This window comes from Pristis pectinata, chromosome 7, assembly GCF_009764475.1.
Source record: "Pristis pectinata isolate sPriPec2 chromosome 7, sPriPec2.1.pri, whole genome shotgun sequence".
NCBI lineage: Eukaryota > Metazoa > Chordata > Chondrichthyes > Rhinopristiformes > Pristidae > Pristis > Pristis pectinata.
Window position 1 is genome coordinate 93,966,660 of NC_067411.1, and position 17,392 is coordinate 93,984,051.

General features: G+C 41.1%; 1 protein-coding gene across 4 annotated transcripts in view; it reads left to right on the forward strand.

Annotated features, from left to right (window-relative positions):
* LOC127572741 (multiple C2 and transmembrane domain-containing protein 1-like) overlaps positions 1-17,392 on the forward strand; it is a 409,900-nt gene that overhangs the window by 157,503 nt on the left and 235,005 nt on the right. For 3 of the 4 annotated variants that reach the window (XM_052020315.1, XM_052020317.1, XM_052020319.1), the window contains 4 exons: positions 1,972-2,051; positions 3,368-3,479; positions 9,914-9,952; positions 14,888-15,052. In XM_052020315.1, the coding sequence (XP_051876275.1) occupies positions 1,972-2,051; positions 3,368-3,479; positions 9,914-9,952; positions 14,888-15,052 (396 nt within the window). The remainder of the gene's footprint in view (positions 1-1,971; positions 2,052-3,367; positions 3,480-9,913; positions 9,953-14,887; positions 15,053-17,392) is intronic. The other variant, XM_052020316.1, reaches the window with a different exon arrangement.

Here is a 17,392-nt window from a genome sequence, read left to right on the forward strand (position 1 = left end):
GAAGTGCTGTAGGCTCTTTGAACTTGATATCACAAAATTTTCAATTAGTTCCTCTGCCTGGAAATAATCCCGCTCATGGATCTGCTCACTTCTGTCCAAAAATTGTTACTTAGTATTGTACGTTGCCTCACTTATGGTGAGAGGGGGAAAGTTCAAAGCAGTCAGGCAGGGTAGTGTAGTGGTTAGCGTAACGCTATTACAGTGCCAGCAACCTGGGTTCAATTCCAGCCACTGTCTGTAAGGAGTTTGTACATTCTCCCTGTGTCTGCATGGGTTTCCTCTGGGTGCTCCGGTTTCCTCCCACATTCCAAAGACGTACGGGTTAGAAAGTTGTGGACATGCTATGTTGGTGCCGGAAGCGTGGTGACACTTGGGGGCTGTCCTCAGAACACTCTCCACAAAAGATGCATTTCACTGTGTGTTTTGATGTACATGTGACTAATAAAGATATCTGAGATGTGTGGGACACGTTTTTTACATAGAAAGTGGTGGGTGCCTGGAATGCGCTGCCAGGGATGGTGGTGGAGAAAGATATGATAGAGGATCTTAGATAGGCGTATAAGTATGCAGAAAGTGGAGAGATAAGAACCATATACAGGCAGAAGGAATTAGTTTAATTAAGTGTCATTAGTTAATTAGTTCGTCACAACGTCATGGGCCAAAGGGCCTGTGTAATGGATGTCATGATAAAATACTTCTGGATCATAGATAATTTATTTTCTAAAATAAAGCCTGAGGAGATTTCTTTCAAAGAAAAGTTAGCGATTTTAAATTTATCAAGGAATACTTTTGAAAGCAAAATCTGAAGTAAAATATTTTGAAGAACACTGGCCTAGAAATTTATTTTCACTTGGAATTATGGTGTTATGTTATGGCAATCACAGAAATGTGGTTGAGGGAAAGGCAGGACTGGCAGCTTAGTGTTCCAGGGTATAGAGGTTTCAGATGTGACAGAGGGGGAATGCAAAAGAGGAAGGGGAGTCCCATTGCTAATTAAGGAGAATATAGCAGGGAGAAGCATGTGGAGGCTAGAGAGCAAGGGATAGGTACACTGATATTCTAGAACATTTCTAAATAAAGAATGAGAAGGTGTTAGATGTCATGGAGCACATGGGGGTAGATAAATCCCCAGGGCTGGGTGAAATCTATCCCAGGATGCTATGAGGAATAAGGGAGGAGATATCCGGGGCCCTGACATAGATTTTTGCATCCTCGTTACCCACAGGTGAGATGCCAGAAGCCTGAAGGATAGCTAATGTTGTTCCTTTATTTAAGAAAAGGAGCAGAAATAAACCAGGAAACTATAGGCCTGTGAGCCTTAAGTCAGTGGTAGGAAAATTATTGGAGAAATTTGTAAGCGATAGGATTTATTTACATGCAGAAAGGCAGGGGATGATCATGGCTTTGTGTGGGGGATATCCTGCCTCACTAACTTCATGAAGTTTTTTGAGGAGGTAGATAAGAAGATCAATGAAGTCAGGGCAGTAGACTTTGTCGATATGGACTTTAATAAGGCAATTGACTGGGTCCCAGATGGTAGGCTGGTCCAGAAGGTTAAGACTTATGGATCCAAGGCAAGCTGAATAATTGGACCTAAAATTGGCTTGGTGGCCACAGCAGAAATAGATCAGATGGAAAGTTGTGCAGAGCATTGGCAGATGAAATTTAATTCCAACAAGTGTGAGATGGGAAGTCAAATAAGGGCTGGATGCTAAATGTTGGGGCACTGAGAAATATGGATGAACAGAGGTGCCTTGGGGCACTCCAGCCCCGGTAATGTCCTTGTGAATCTTTTCTGCACCCTTTCCAGCTTAATGACATCCTACAGCTATGCAACCAGAACTGCAAATTAGTCAAATTGAGCCAAAAAATAAATAGACTTAATCAAGTGGAAGTTCCAGGCCATAATGTTTACTTTTATTATAGCTAAGTTGTTTACTACTGCTTTTAATTTTAGTTTCTTTCATCTAGGTGTTTGATTATGACTTTGGGTTACATGATGACTTTATGGGTTCAGCCTATCTGGATCTAACCAAATTGGAATTAAAGAGGTAACTGACATTATAGTTAATATATGACATCGTCATTTCTTCTTTTGTATAAACTGTTCAGGTGTGGAATCAGCATTCTGTATGGGGGAGTAAACTGTGATCATTCTGTGGGAGGGTTAAATGATTTGGGAAATCATACACAGAAGCAGAAAGTTTCAGGAATTGTGAAATTGGAATCAAATCAATACAATCCTTGTTGATGCACCATCTGTTATTGCAACAATGTGAAATTGCGTAGCTCCTTCACTGAATTTCCCAGCGGTAGTTCCATGAACAAAATGTTATTTGCCTGCCACAAACTGACTGATTAGTGTGCTTAAATGAGTACTTTCGATCTTCAGACAAATACTTTGAGCAAATATTTTCTACCTGACGTCAAAATGTGTGATTCACAAACAGAGAATAACCCAAGTCTGCTTTTTTGAAGACTGTAAAACAGAACAAATAATTTGGCACCTTACAATAGATGCTAAGGTGGGAGGATGTTTGGAGATGAGATGTGTTTGTTGTGCAAAGAAGAGGGAGGATCCAAACCCATAAGATATCTAACTATCAATGAATACAAACAGTAGAAGACCTTTAATTCCAGAGCATTGGATGTTCTCTGAATATAGGTGCCATTGGCAATGCCACATTTGTTGACCATCCCTAGTTGCTCCACAAATCTACTGACTAGCTTCCTGTTGAACCGTCAATGTCCTTGTAGAGATGGTGATTAGGTAGTGAATTCCATTTTATTAAATTGGTGACGATGAAGGAAGAATGATATATGGCCAAGTCAGGGTGAATTATAGGGAAGCCGGAGCTGATGATCCTTGCGTTGTTTTTGGTCCTGTTACTGCTCTTCTTTTTGCCTCTGTTGCTAGAAGGAAAAGTGCTGTATCGTTGGTAATTTACCTGCACTGTTTTCGATACTTTAATTAAACTGCACCCACTGACAAAAAGGATAGATATTGCACCTGGCACTTCAAGGTGCTCTTTCTACAATGATTGCCACTTGACAAATAGCTAAAAATATATCATAAATTAAAACTTAGTTTAAACGGGCCTTTCTAAAATTGCTTGGCTTTAATGTCACCAGAAGATTGTAAATGGCAATGTGCAAAATGTCAAGGAATCATCATTCATAAATGCCTTCAATTTATAAAATAAGGATGTACCAGTCCTTTCACAGATATTTGATCAAATTTCATTTACACAATTAAGTGAGGACAGTCCTGGTCTTCATTGACAGTATAATTCATAAATAAAGAAGCCACATAGACAAAAGAGACTTGTTTACATGTATTTAAACTGTCTACATTTCCCTCCCACAGACCAACTGAAGTAACGCTAAATCTGAAAGACCCAAACTGCCCTGTTCAGACTCTAGGGAGTCTGTTAATGACAGTTACTTTGGTGTGCAGAGAAGGTGATCCAAGAGATGCTGTAAGTTTGTAATTTTATTCTTCGAAATGTGAGATATGTGGGGATAATTTTATGTTGCTTTTGATCTCATTTGCTTTTATGAAAGCATTTCAGTGATACGTAAAGGGTCTGGTTGCTTATTGCAGCACAGAAAACTATAGTTGAATTCAGGATGTGTCCAAAGCTGTTTAGTGCTTTGAATTACTGAGAGCTGTGTCTGCACACTTTAGAACCATAAGCAGTATTTTCTTGGAGTTGACAAAATTAATGCACATTAATAAAAGAACTTGCTTCATTTGGTTCATCAAGATGACTATTCAATGTGTTGGAATTGTCAAATGTGAGGAGCCGGATTCCAGAATTCTAAAGGGAAAGTGATCTGGATTAAAATTGGGTGCCTGATTCAAACTCTTAATCCTTTCTTCTAATTTAAAATAGAAGTATCCTGTGTCTTTGTAAATGTCACCAGCAGACAGGAATGGGTGTACATTCTATAGGGCTCTGCATACACTGAGGTGCAAAATAGTTTTGCTCATTATGCTTGAAGGGCATGTATCATACATTGTTTAGGACCTTGTGCTCTAGCTTTAAACTCAGTTCATTTAGGATGACCCCCTAAGGACGACAATGTAAAGAATTAGAACCTGATCTTATTGCTTAGGTGGACCCACCAAGAATATAATACTTGCTACCAAGTAAGATCTCTGGTAGTCTTTGCTTTGTGCTTTTTTGTTTCTATTTCAAACTCTCTTTGAGCTGAAGAAATACTGTTGGATGATTTTTTTTCCTGATCTCCTCCAGTCTTCAGGTAAATCCCTTTATGAGATGTCTTCCAAAGTGGCAGTGCCAGTGTGACAGAGGCTAGTAAGAAATTCAATTCCTATATGGCAGAGAACTATATAATTATTCACTCATTTACCCATGAGTGGTCAGTGTTAATGAGCCTATATGTGCCCAGATATTGATACACTCAGCTGTTGTCTTTAACCATACTTGGTGGGTATTATGTATTGTTCAGTGGTCTGTAGTGTTTATTAATAAAAGGTTTCAAATATGGTTCAGCAGCGCTGAGAATATTTTGAAGGAGTTCATTTTATTCACATGTACATCACCTTAAAATTAATGTTCTAATATCACTGTATTTTATAAAACTATTTTCAGTTTGGTAATGAGACTAACTAACACATTGCCTTGTTATCCTTCATTAAAAATTGGTGAAAATAAATAGCATGTCGTAAGGGAAATACTAATCCATAGACACTCAAGTAGAAAGAAAACCCTTTTGCTTAAAAAATCTTTTTCCTCAAAAAAGAATACAAATTTGATCTCTCTGCACAAATAATGTTCCAGCCTTTAAGCTGTTATCTCACAAATATGCAGATAGGTTGAAATTGAACAGTCACAAACATAAGATCTAAAATTACAGAATAACTTGCTGCTTTTATTATATTTCATAGGAAAGGAAAATGTGGTCTACCAGAAACCGATACTAAAGGCTAGGGAGGGCACAAGAGACGAGTAAAAAAAATTTATAAAAGCTGGATAGCAAGATTAAAACAGCAATGTGGAGAGATCTAAAGTTTTAAAGATCAGATGGTAATGCTTACAGAAATAGCCACCAAAGAGAAAGAAAGAAACAAGAAACACTCCTACATCAGACAAGTGTGGAATTTCAAAGGGACCACATTTAGGCTGGATCATGTAGAGAACTGCTGACAAGTTGCAGTTTATATGCCAGCACATTCTAGACTCGCACACCTGTGCACTACACTGCAGAAGTATAATACGCACTGAGATGGATGCAGGTGTATCTGCACTCTTGTTCTGCTCCAGACTTGGCTCTGAGTTCATTGAGGGCTCTGCATTGAGCTGAGGTGCCAAATACACTTTATATTTTATCCTCAACTTTAGACTAACCAGAGTTGTTCTGATTTTTAAGCGAATTTATTTTCTTTCTATTTTCTTTTAATTTTTTGTTCATTGTTAATTTTAGTTTTATTTTTGTTTTCAACTTTTTCTAAATGTTTATGACCCTTAGAGATATTTGGAAACAGTGAAAATGTCTCCTTATAGCTTCAGTTGTCAGATGGCCAACAGGCTTCACAGAATGGGTGTCGTAGCAAGACGTCAAGGTCATTAGGAGTTGCACAGCTGCAAAAGTTTGGGAGCAATGAGGATTATGGGGCACACAACCATCAGGCATGGACTGTGTCCAGTGCAATCTACCCTGGTGTCAAAATGGCTTAGATTACCTGAAGGATTGATGAGGAATTTTTTTGCAGTATATTTTCTTTATTGATACCTTTTACACGCAAGAAAACATTAATTCCATCCACCACCAGTGTACAACAGCTGAATGTTACCATGTACAAAATACGCTGCAGTTATTCGCCTAGGTTATTCTGATAGCATCTCCCAAACTATTGAAGTCTACCACCAAAAAAAGTCAACAGACACATGGGAACACCGTCACCTGTAGATTCCCGTTCAAATTGTACATCATTCTGATTTTGCAATACACCACCATCCCCTTTCTCAACACCAGATCTAAATTCTGGAACTCCCTCCCCAATAGAAATATGGGAGTATCTTCTCCAGAAGGATTGCTGCAGTTCAAGAGGGCGCGTCATCACCACCTTCACAGGGGCAACTGGGGATGGCCAATAAATCAAAAAGCAAAACACTAAAGATACTGGAAATCTGAATGAAAACAAAAAGTGCTGTAACTTCTGAGCAGGTTAGGCAGCATCTGTGGAGAGGGAAACAGTTAATAAAACATAAACGTGGAACAGTACAGCACAGGAACAGGCCCTTTGGCCCATGATGCCTGTGCTGAACATGACGCCAAATTAAACTAAAACTCTTCTGCCTGCACGTGATCCATATCCCTCCATTCTCTGCATATTCATGTGTCTGTCTAAAAGCCTCTTAAGTGCCACTATCGCCACTAATGCACACTGGAGGGTCAACTCCTTATGTTCTGCCTGGGTAGTCTACAACCCAATAGCATGAATGTTGAGTTTTCTAATTTTAGGTAACCCCCTTTTTCTTTTTTTTTTCCACTCTTTCCTCCCCCCTTTTTCTCCCTCTCCCTATCCTCTGGTCCTCCCATTTTATCCCCTTTCCCACCCACCCCCTAGCCCCCCCTTCACCCATCTTCATCCCCCTTCCCCCTCCTGCTCCACCCACGTCACACACAGGTTTCCACCAACCCCCACATCTGGTTCCACCTGCCGTTCACCTCTCCTCTAGTGGTTCCCATTCCCACCTCCTTTACTTATATGATTCCAGTTCTGGTAGCCCGTTATGTTCCTGCTTATCTCCCTCCAGCAGCTGTCTCCCATGGTCACACTCCCCTTCCGCCCCCCCCCCCCCCCCCACCTTGCTCCATTTTTTTTTCATTTTCCTCCCTCTCTTTGTCTGCCTCCATCTATCATTCACCTGCCACAGTGTTCCAACTCCATCCCCACTCACCTCTCCTACCTGGCACTACCTGCCTGTCATCTCACACCCTTCCTGTCCACCAATCATTTCGGACTCCTTTCTCACCATTCCCCTTCTCTTTATGTTGGCCAGCATAAAGAGGAGAAGGGGAGTCCTGCATCAGGACACTCCACTCTCAGTCCTGATGCAGGGTCTTGACCCGAAACGTCGACCACTTCTTTCCTCCCACAGATGCTGCTCGACCCGCTGAGTTCATGCAGCACATGAGTTGTTGCCACTATCGTATCTGCTTCCACTAGCACCACTGGCAGCATGTTCCAGGCACCTACCACTCTGTGTGTTTAAAAAAAAATTCACACATCTCCCTTAAACCTACCACCCCCTCCCCACCCCCCCCCCCCCCCCCCCCCCCCGCCTCACCTTAAATGCATGTCCTCTAGCATTTGACATTTCTACCCTGGGGAAAAAATGTTCCATCTGTCTACCCTATCTATACCTCTCAGATTTTAATGAACTTCGATCAGGCTTCCCCTCGGCCTCCAATGCTCCAGAGAAAACAACCCAACTCTGTCCAACCTCTCATACACTCTAATCAAGGCAGCATCCTGTTAAACCTCTTCTGTACCCTTTTCAAAACTTCCACATCCGTCCTGTAATGGGGTGACCAGAATTGCACACAGTACTCCAAATACGGCCTAACCAAACTTTTATATAGCTGCAATATGACTTCCTTACTCTTATACTCAATGCCCTGACCAATGAGGCAATACACCTTCTTTACCACCCTATCTACTTGGATGGTCACTTTCAATGAGTTGTGGACTTGGACCCCAAGATCCCTCTGTACATCAGTGCTGTTAGGGGTCCTGTCATGAACTGTGTACTTTCCCCTTACATTTGGCCCCCTAAAGTGCAACACCTCACACTTGCTTGGATTTAACTCCATTTGCTATTTCTGTAACTAATCTATATTCTGCTATATCCTTTGACAACCTCCTTCACTGTCCACAACTCGTCTGTAAACTTACTAACCAACCCATCTACATTTTCGTCTAAGTCATTTATATGTATCACCAACAGAGGTCTCAGCCCAGATCGCCGCAGAACACCTGGTCACGGACCTCCAGAGAGACTAACACCCTTCCACCACTACCCTCTGTCTTCTATGGGCAAACCAATTCTGAATCCAATCTAGCAGTTCGCCATGGATTCCATGCATCTTAATCTTCTGGAACAGCCAACCATGAGGGACCTTGTCAAATGCCTTAGTTAATGTTTCATCAGAAGTTCATCACCCTCAAAAATTAACTTTTATGAAGGCTCATAAACCTTAAACTCCTGAAATAGGAATTTTAAAAAATTGCATTTTGCTTCTTCCAGTAAATTAAGGTTGAGGGGGTAAGTGGTCATTATTCTTCTATTGTCGTATTTGCTACTTGAGATTTTTCTAGGAAAATAATACAAATACCTACACTGCTGTCAAAGTCATTCAGGGTTGACCTCCCTCCCAGAAACATTATCTCAGGATCCATATAGACTCTGTGCTGAGATTTGCCACACGTGACACTTTGCTGCTCACTTTTGCAGTGGACAAGGAAAGCTCTGTCAGCAAAGTGGGAAACTATCCTTTTTGATATGATACTCCTGCCTTCTCACCTGGAAGGCAGGGCTTCCAAGCTCCCATAGTACAACCATCCAGAGAGGGTCCTCATGCCCTCCCTCACAACTTCCTTCTATGTGGGCCCTCCACAAGGAGGCTACCTCCTGAACTCATTGTTCTTCAAAGTCTGTGCAGGTTCTTCTAAAATCCTGTCACAAAGAATGCTGAAATAGTCTTACTGCCAGAAAAATATGACCAATAAATTTCTAGGCTAATATTACGTAATATCATGATCGGTAACTGCTGGTGAGAAATCTCTAGTTGGCATTTACACTTCCTCCAGACCTATCTTTCACTTCTTTACTTGTTTCATTACCATTTCATTTGCCTTGCACTGTTAACTGTCACTTAATCTCTTCGGACGTACTCCTATCTTGGCCTTTTGTCCTTTCCCTTCCTCCCTATTTTCTTTGCCCCTCTACCTGGTTAAAAATCTGCAAGGTCTCTTGTTATGTTCCAGTTCTGATGAAAGGCAATCAGCCTAAAACATTAATTTTGTTTCTCTGTTCACTCGATTTGTGGAGCACTTACAGCATTTGCTATTTGTATTTAACATTGATTGCATCTTCCATGATGGAATTCTAAATACTCTGTGCAGGAGAGAGTACTGTTTTTACTTTATGTCATGCATATGCAGAGTTTCACATTTAAGTGGAAAACTTTGTTCTGTAAACATGTAAGTTGTCTTCAAACAAATTAAATAGAAGTGCTCACCAACTCTGTTGAACCCATGAGCAGGTTCTAAACCAGATCTGATAAAACATTTGACTTGGACACCATGCAGCTTCCAACTGAAGTGGGATGAGTGTGTCAGGTCAGGCCAAACCTCAGATTTAAATAGCAGGATTTGCTTAAGTGCAAAGCATAAATTACTGGTGTCTAGGCTACACTGGGAGTCTGAAACATTGATGGATTATTTATATATTAGTGTCAACTTTTAATTTCCTAGGTTTCTTGAGCTGTTAATATTTCAGATTAGGTTCTGTCATTCAGCATGGTCAGTAGGCAGTTTCTCCATTGAAAACTGATTTATTAGGAATACACTATTCTTGGTGATAATTAAATTCTGGAATTTAAAATGGAATAAACTAAGGCTATAAATCTCTTGAAAATGCCCCATTCAGTTGTTGAGCTCATGTTAAACCTTTGATTTAGCCTGTGTGCCGTTCATTTAATTTTACTTAGTTATTAAACTTCTCACCTATTATAAGGCCACATAGATTATACTAAACTCTCCCCAGTCCTCTCCATTTTCTCCAGTGACAGCACTAGTTCCCATATAATTATCAATGGATTTACTATAATCAAAATGACAGCTTATTGGTGTTTAAATATTTTGTCCTCTCCACAGAAAATGATTTTGAGAAGGAATTGGACACCTTCCTGCAAGGTAATGGATAGTTTGATAATTGTTTGAAATAGCAACAGGTACCGTGCACCTTTCACATACTTTGAGGGTGATTCACAAATAAAATCCGATACTAAATTTCACAATGATGTATGTAGGTAAAATAATCCAAGTATTGTTGAAAGAGCTGGGTTTTAAGGAGGAAGAATTAGTGAACCAGGTTTCATTTTCCTGTGTTCACATTGCTGTACAAAGCTGAAGCAACGAAAAACAAAAACCTCTCTGCTGCTCTCACAATCAAGGTCAGTTTTCAGAAACCTTGCCTCAGGATCTTTGCAGACTCCCTGTGCTGAGATATGCCACATGTGACACATTTCTGTTTACTGCAACATTGCAAATCTCAGGAACTGCTCGACTGGGAAAGGAAAGAACCTTAGCTTTTTGATAAATGCAACTTTTGCATTCATGCTGAAAGGCTCATTTGGCTTTAGTGCAGGCTTCCCAAAAACCAGGTATTTGTGGAGAGCTTTCATGCCCTTAGTCCCCCTCATAAGTTTCTTCCATACATGCCCTTCACACAAGGAGGCTGACTCCTGCATGGATTTATCACTGGAAGCCTGTGTAGGTTCCTTTGGCACCCTTCCGTCATTCTAGCATGCATACATTCCTTGCCAATACTGTCCACCAGCTAAAAGAGTAATGTTTACACTATAGCATGATGCTTTGAAAACCATGTCCTGAGTTCAGAGTTGTGAGTAAAGGTACCGCTAATGTGGAAAGTTCAACTCCTCATTCGCCCTGTTCTTGAAGCAGAGTAGGGTTATGTGAGGGAGTCCACTGGTACTGTTTTGGAACTGATGCCAATGAATTTGCTGTACTACTCTATGACTCTATGAATTACACAAACTTTTTTGAGCTTTTTGAAGTAGTGTTAGAGAGATTCCTAACTGTTTTAGCACCAGAGAATCTGCACGGGTGAATTTCTAGGCCAATGTCATATTAATATTTAGCTTGGAGGGGAACTTGTAGTTGGTGATGGTCCTATTTGTGTCAGCATTGTCCTTCCATGCTTGTAGTGCCCATGTGTTGGGAGATTTTGATGAAGGTATCTTAATAAGTTGCTTCAGTACATCCTCTAGGTAGTACACAGTGCAGCCATTTTCCTCCAATAATGGATTGCTAATCAGGTGGGTTGATTTACCTGGATGGTGTTAAGCTTGAATGTTGTTGGATTCCCATAGACTTGATTCAGTCTGATGTGTATGATGGCAAAATTTATTTCATATGATATTGAAGCGTACAGGAAAGGTGGAGACAAATGAGAAGTGAAATCACTCCCAGCTGCTTGTGCAAAAGGCCTGAATTTTTACTTTGTCTTATTCTCTGCCCACATTTTCTTCTTCATTAAAATTGGGTGAGCTGTAAAACATGTTTCCTTTTGTTATCAGTCATTTTTCCCTTTCACAGATTTTCAATGTCCCCCCCCCCCCCCCCCCCCCGTTTGTTACATCATGCTGTATTTTTCATGATGTTGGATAGAATGTTAGTTTTGCATTCTAGTGGCATTACCCTACTTGCTACCACCTTTTACTGCAGATTGTTGTGAGTACTGGCTTTTGACTCCCTGAAGTCATTAGATTCAGTTTAAAAGTGCTCAGAGTCAAACCTACTACATTGGAACATGGGTGAGCTTTTTCAGATCTAGTCCAGGACTTCACTGCAGGAGTTCCTCAGGGTAGGGTCCTTGGACCAACAATCTTCAACTGCTTCATTCACAGCTTTTTTTCCATCATAGTGTCAGTAATTGGGGTGTTCATTGATGATTGTGCAGTGTTTATTTCCATTTTCAACTCTTCATAGCAATCACAGTTTAAAGCAAGTCCTGAACAAGATCCAGACCTGGCCTGATAATGGTTAAGTAATATTCATGCCATACAATGGCAGGCAACCATGATTGCCAACAAGAGAGTTTAACCAATCTTCCTTGAATGATATTACCGTCTCTGGCAAAAGTTTATCACACCTTCCTTTAACATTCAGTGGCATTATTATTATCTATAATCAACGCCCTGGATAACAGTGTTATCCAGAAGCTTAACTGGCAAGTCATGTAAATGCTGTAACTACACAGGTAGTTCGTAAGCTTTATGCCAAAAGATTAGTTAGACTGACACTCTGCTCTCTAGAGTTTGGAAGAATAAGAGATTATCTCCTTGAAACATAGAGAAGTCTCTTGGAACTGACAGGGTAAATACAGAGATGATGTTTCCACCAGCTGAGGTATTTAGTAGTGGGGGTGAAAGTCTCAAAAAGGATCCAGCCATTCAGGAGCAACGAACAAGAGGCTGGAGGGACTCAGTGGGTCAGGCAGCATCTGTGGAGGGGAATGGACAGTTGATATTTTGGGTCGAGACCCTTCATCTGGACTGAAAGATAGGGGGGAGATAGCCAGTATAAAGAGGTGAGGGGAAGGGGTGGAGCAAGACCTGGCAAGCAGGATGGTGGATCCAGGAAAGGAAGGATGATAGACAGACACAGGAGGGAAGAGTGGAAATACTGACAGAGGCTTGGAGGTAGAGGTGACAAAGGGCTGTGGATGACAGAATCTGATAGGAGAGGAAGGTGGAGCATGGAATCAAATAAGAGAGGTGGGGAGGGCAGGTGGGAACAGTGGGGGAGGGGACCCAGTGGGAGGGGTGTGTGGGTGACGGGCAGATGGAGTGGGTGGAGGAGGGGGAAAGAAACAGGGTGATGGGGGCTGGGGTGGGTGTGGGAGGAACTGGGTAGATCAGGAGGAGAGAGAAAAAGGGACGGGGGCAACGGTTTACCTGAAATTAGAGAGTTCAATGTTCATGCTGTCGGGTGTAGACTACCCAGGCGGAATATGAGTTGCTGTTCCTCTAGTTTGCATCTAGCCTCACCCTAGCATTAGAGGAGGCCGAGGACAATTTGGTGAGGGAATGGGAAGGCGAACTAACTAGCTGGCAACCGGGAGCTCCAGAAGGCCAGGGCAGCCATTCAGGTCTGAGATGAGAAGAAATGTCTTCATCCAGAGGGCGGGGGACACCTTTGGAATTCTCTATCTAAGGAGCCCATAGACATTCAGTCACTAAATATATCCAAGGCAGAGATTAATGGATTTTTAGATAGATCAAGGAATATGGGGTTTGAGCAGGAAAGTTGATGGAAACAACCAAACGTGATTTCATTGAATGTCGGAGAAGGCAGAAGGGTGACCAAAACTGGGAACTAAATATTACAGGTTGCTCCACATTTAAGAAGAAGAGGCAAGGGAGAGGAACCGTGGCAGCACTGTCAATGAGGGAAGAAATCTTTACAGTAGTTAGAAAAGATCTTGGCTCACAAATTGTGGTATAGAATTAGAATCAGTTTGGATTGAGCTAAGAAGCAATAGGAGAAAGAAAGTATTGGTAGGAATTGTTTATAGACATCCAAATAGTACTTGTGGTGTAGAGCAGGGAATACATAAGGAGAGTAACAGTGCATGCAGCTGGGGTAATACAGTTATCAATTACATATAGATTGGGCAAATCAAATAAGTACTAACAACATAGGTGATGAGGTTTTGAAATGTAAACCATAGGCACATGGAGGTAATATTCAAAGCCGTGGATGATAAATTCCTTTCTTATAGTTGCTGAACAGAAGTTGTGGTTTATAGGGATGATTTGTATAACCCCTGGTCTTTACCTTTCATTGACCATCCTGGAACTCTCTTACCCACCTCATCCTCACCAATCCCATCCACCTGACACAACTTAGCGCCGAGCTCCTCTTATCACCATCACGACTTTGCTTGAAGTAATCTGGCCATGAAGTTCTCCAACTGACAACTGAGTTGAAATAGGAAACATTCGATGCTGCTCTGATTTATCTGGTGAATCTGTGTCAGTCAAAATAACAACCCAACCCATGATATTGGCCTCAGCTGAGTTGGTTAGCAATGATTATGTTTTGCAATCCTGGTAATTTTTAGACAGTGTAGATATTAAGTGGTTGCATGCATCAGAAGCAATAAGGTCAGGTTAATTCTATATTGCATGTCTTATGCTGGCTTTCAGGGGCTATAATATTTACCATCCATATTGTCTTAAGCTAGATTTTCAGAAGATGAAATTCCACGTATTCAGATAAACAATATTAGTGTGAAGATAGTCGTTGGTTATGCACATTGGTATTCAAATCTGCTCAAAGCATCTTTAACATACTGGTGGACATGACCATTCCTTTTTAGCTCTATGGTGATTTGTTGAAGTGAATGTAGAACCTTCCAGTGCACAGATGCAATGATCTTAATTATACAAATTGAAATGCTTACTTGGGGCAGGTCATCAGTTGGTGTCCTTCTAAGATAAAGAACACTACACAAGTGACAGAAATCTTCTGAGGATTACAATGTTTAATTTTTCAGTACTTTCACACTTTTAATAGCTGTGACAAATAGTCCCTCAAATATTGAAAAGAAAATTTATTCACAAAGGAAATGTTGATCAGAGACTCGTTCCTCTGTAGTAGAGACTGCTTAATCTGCATTACACTTAAGATAAGATATCTTTATTAGTCACATGTACATCGAAATACAGTGAAATGCATCTTTGCATAGAATGTTCTGCAGGCAGCCTGCAAGTGTTGCCATGCTTCCAGCATCAACATAGCATGCCCACAACTTCCTAACAGACTTAATGTATAGGGGTAGTGCATTGATTTAAGAATACTGTCTGATATGCTCAGTACATATTCTATAGATGAGGCATTACAGTAAACATTCAGTCCTAATGATCAGAATGGCATAGGTGACAAAACAGAATACTCTTGCAAGTTGTCTTTGCATTTTAAGCATGTATTTACTGCTATCCATCAAACTGAAAAACATTAATACACGGTCAGGAAACAGTGTTTATATGAATTAATTAATTTATTTTTTAACAATTTCCTTTCTCCTGTTTGGTCCCTCAGGTGCAGAATGCACGTCTTCTGGAGGCACACAAAAAGGACCAGCTCTGGAAAGGGGTTGTCAGTGTCACTCTAATTGAGGGAAGAGACTTAAAGCCGATGGATCCAAATGGGCTCAGTGACCCCTATGTGAAGTTCAAAATGGGCTGCCAGAAATACAAGAGTAAGGTAATTCAAAATTAACGTAACAATGAAATTCAAGCATTATAAATCAGAATGCAAATAATGAATTAAAGTGTTTTGTAATTTTTTTAAATTCAGTGTCTAGCTATTTAGTGTTTTAGTGGGCAGAGTATATAAACTGTATGAAGCTAATAAATCTTGGCCTAAGTTTCTCATCAGTGCCTGCCATGATCTTACTACCACAAGGAACATGGACACCAAATAGATTGGGGGAAAAAACTGTGAAACAGTGAAATGTGCAGGGAAAGATAAATGGGAGTACTATCAAGGCACAAAGACATGCAGGTACTGGAAGCTGGAGCAAAAAACAAACTACAGTCCTGATGCAGGGTCTCCACTTGAGACGTTGACCATCCCTTTGCCTCCGCTGATGTTGTTTGATCTGCTAAGTTCCTCCAGCAGCTTGTATTTTGTACAATCAAGGCAACTGGAAATCCACTCAACTTTAGCATAGCTGCGTATACAATGGGTTATTTAATAAATGCAACAGTTGATGTAGAATTTGGAATAATATGTAGTCTTTCGTCAGCATTAAGGTGCAGCAAATGATCAAGAAGGCAACTGGAATATTGGTCTTTGTTGCTTGGGCATTGGAGTTTAAAGATAGATAAGTATTGTTACAATTGTACAGGGTATTGGTGATTCTATACTGGGGTACTGCATACAGTTTTGGTCCCTTTATTTAAGAAGTGGTGTACCAGCATTAAGGCAGTCCAGAAGAGGTTCACAAGGCTAATTCCTGGGATGAGAAGGTTGCACTGTCATGACTGGCTGAAAAAATTACGTGAAAATTCCCAATGGAAGATGCATATATGTGAAAATAAACATGGACTCAGAAATTATGTTGGAAACCCAACATCCAAATAGTCTGCATGGGGCTGATAAGTGGCAAATAAATTGATGCCACAGGAGTGCCATTTCCAACAAGAGTGAATTCAACCACTTGCCCTTGATATTAATGTCACTACCATCACAGAGTCTTCTGCCATCAATATTCTGGGGATCTTCATTGATCAGAAACTCAGCTAGACCAGTCATGTAAGTACCTCAGCTACAAGAGAAGGTCAGAGGCTGAGTATCCTGTGATGAATGTCTCACCTCCTAACACCTAAGGCCTCTCCACCATGTCAGGAGCATAATGGAATACCCTCTCCATATCAGGATGAGTGCAGTACCAATGTACAAGACAAAGCAACCTGCTTGATTGGCACCCAATTAAACACCATAAACATTTGTCACTTCATCACTGATACACAATGCACATAGTATCTCCCATTTACAAAAACTTGGACAGCACCCCCCAAATCCTCAACCTCTACCACCAAGAAGGACAAGGACATGGAATCTGCAGGTGCACAGAAATGCCATATCCTGCAGGCTCCCTTCCAGGTTGCACATCATTGTGAATTGGAAATATATCACAGGTCCTTCATCCTTTCTGGAACTGAATCATGGAACTCACTGCCTAACAGCACTGTGGGAGTACCTTCCCCAGAAGGAATCAGAATCAGATTTATTATCACTGACTTCGATACTGTGAAATTTGTTGTGTTGCGGCAGCAGTAAAGTGCAAAGACATAAAATTACTATGAATTACAAAAATAAATATATGACTAGGAATAACGAGGTAGTGTTCATGGGTTCACGGACAGTTCAGAAATCTGATGGTGGAAGGGAAGAAACTGTTCCTGAATTGTCTTCAGGCTCCTGTACCACCTCCCTGATGGTAGTAATGAGAAGAGGGCATGTCCTGGATGGTGAGGGTACTTTGGGATAGATGATGCCTTCTTGAGGCACCGCCTCTTGAAGATGTCCTCGATGGCGGGGAGGGTTGTGCCCATGATTGAGCTGGCTGAATCAGTAACCTTTTGCAGCCTCTTGCGATCCTGTGTATTTGAGCTGTGACCAACAACTTATAGTGACTGTCCTTGTGCTTTGTTAACGTTCATAGCTAAACTAAGTTGAACGGGGACAGGAGTTGCTTGAATTGAAAATGTCGAATATGTTGGCGGAATATAGTATTAATGGTAGGACTCTTGGCAGTGTAGAGGATCAGAGGGATCTTGGGCTCCAGTCCATAGGACGCTCAAAGCGGCTGCACAGGTTGACTCTGGTTAAGAAGGCGTATGGTGTATTGTCCTTCATCAATCGGGGAATTGAATTTAAGAGCCGAGAGGTATTGTTGCAGCTATATAGGTCCCTGGTCAGACCCCACTTGGAGTATTGTGCTCAGTTCTGGTCGCCTCACTACAGGAAAGATGTGGAAGCCATAGGGAGGGTGCAGAGGAGATTTACAAGGATGCTGCCTGGAATGCGGAGCATGCC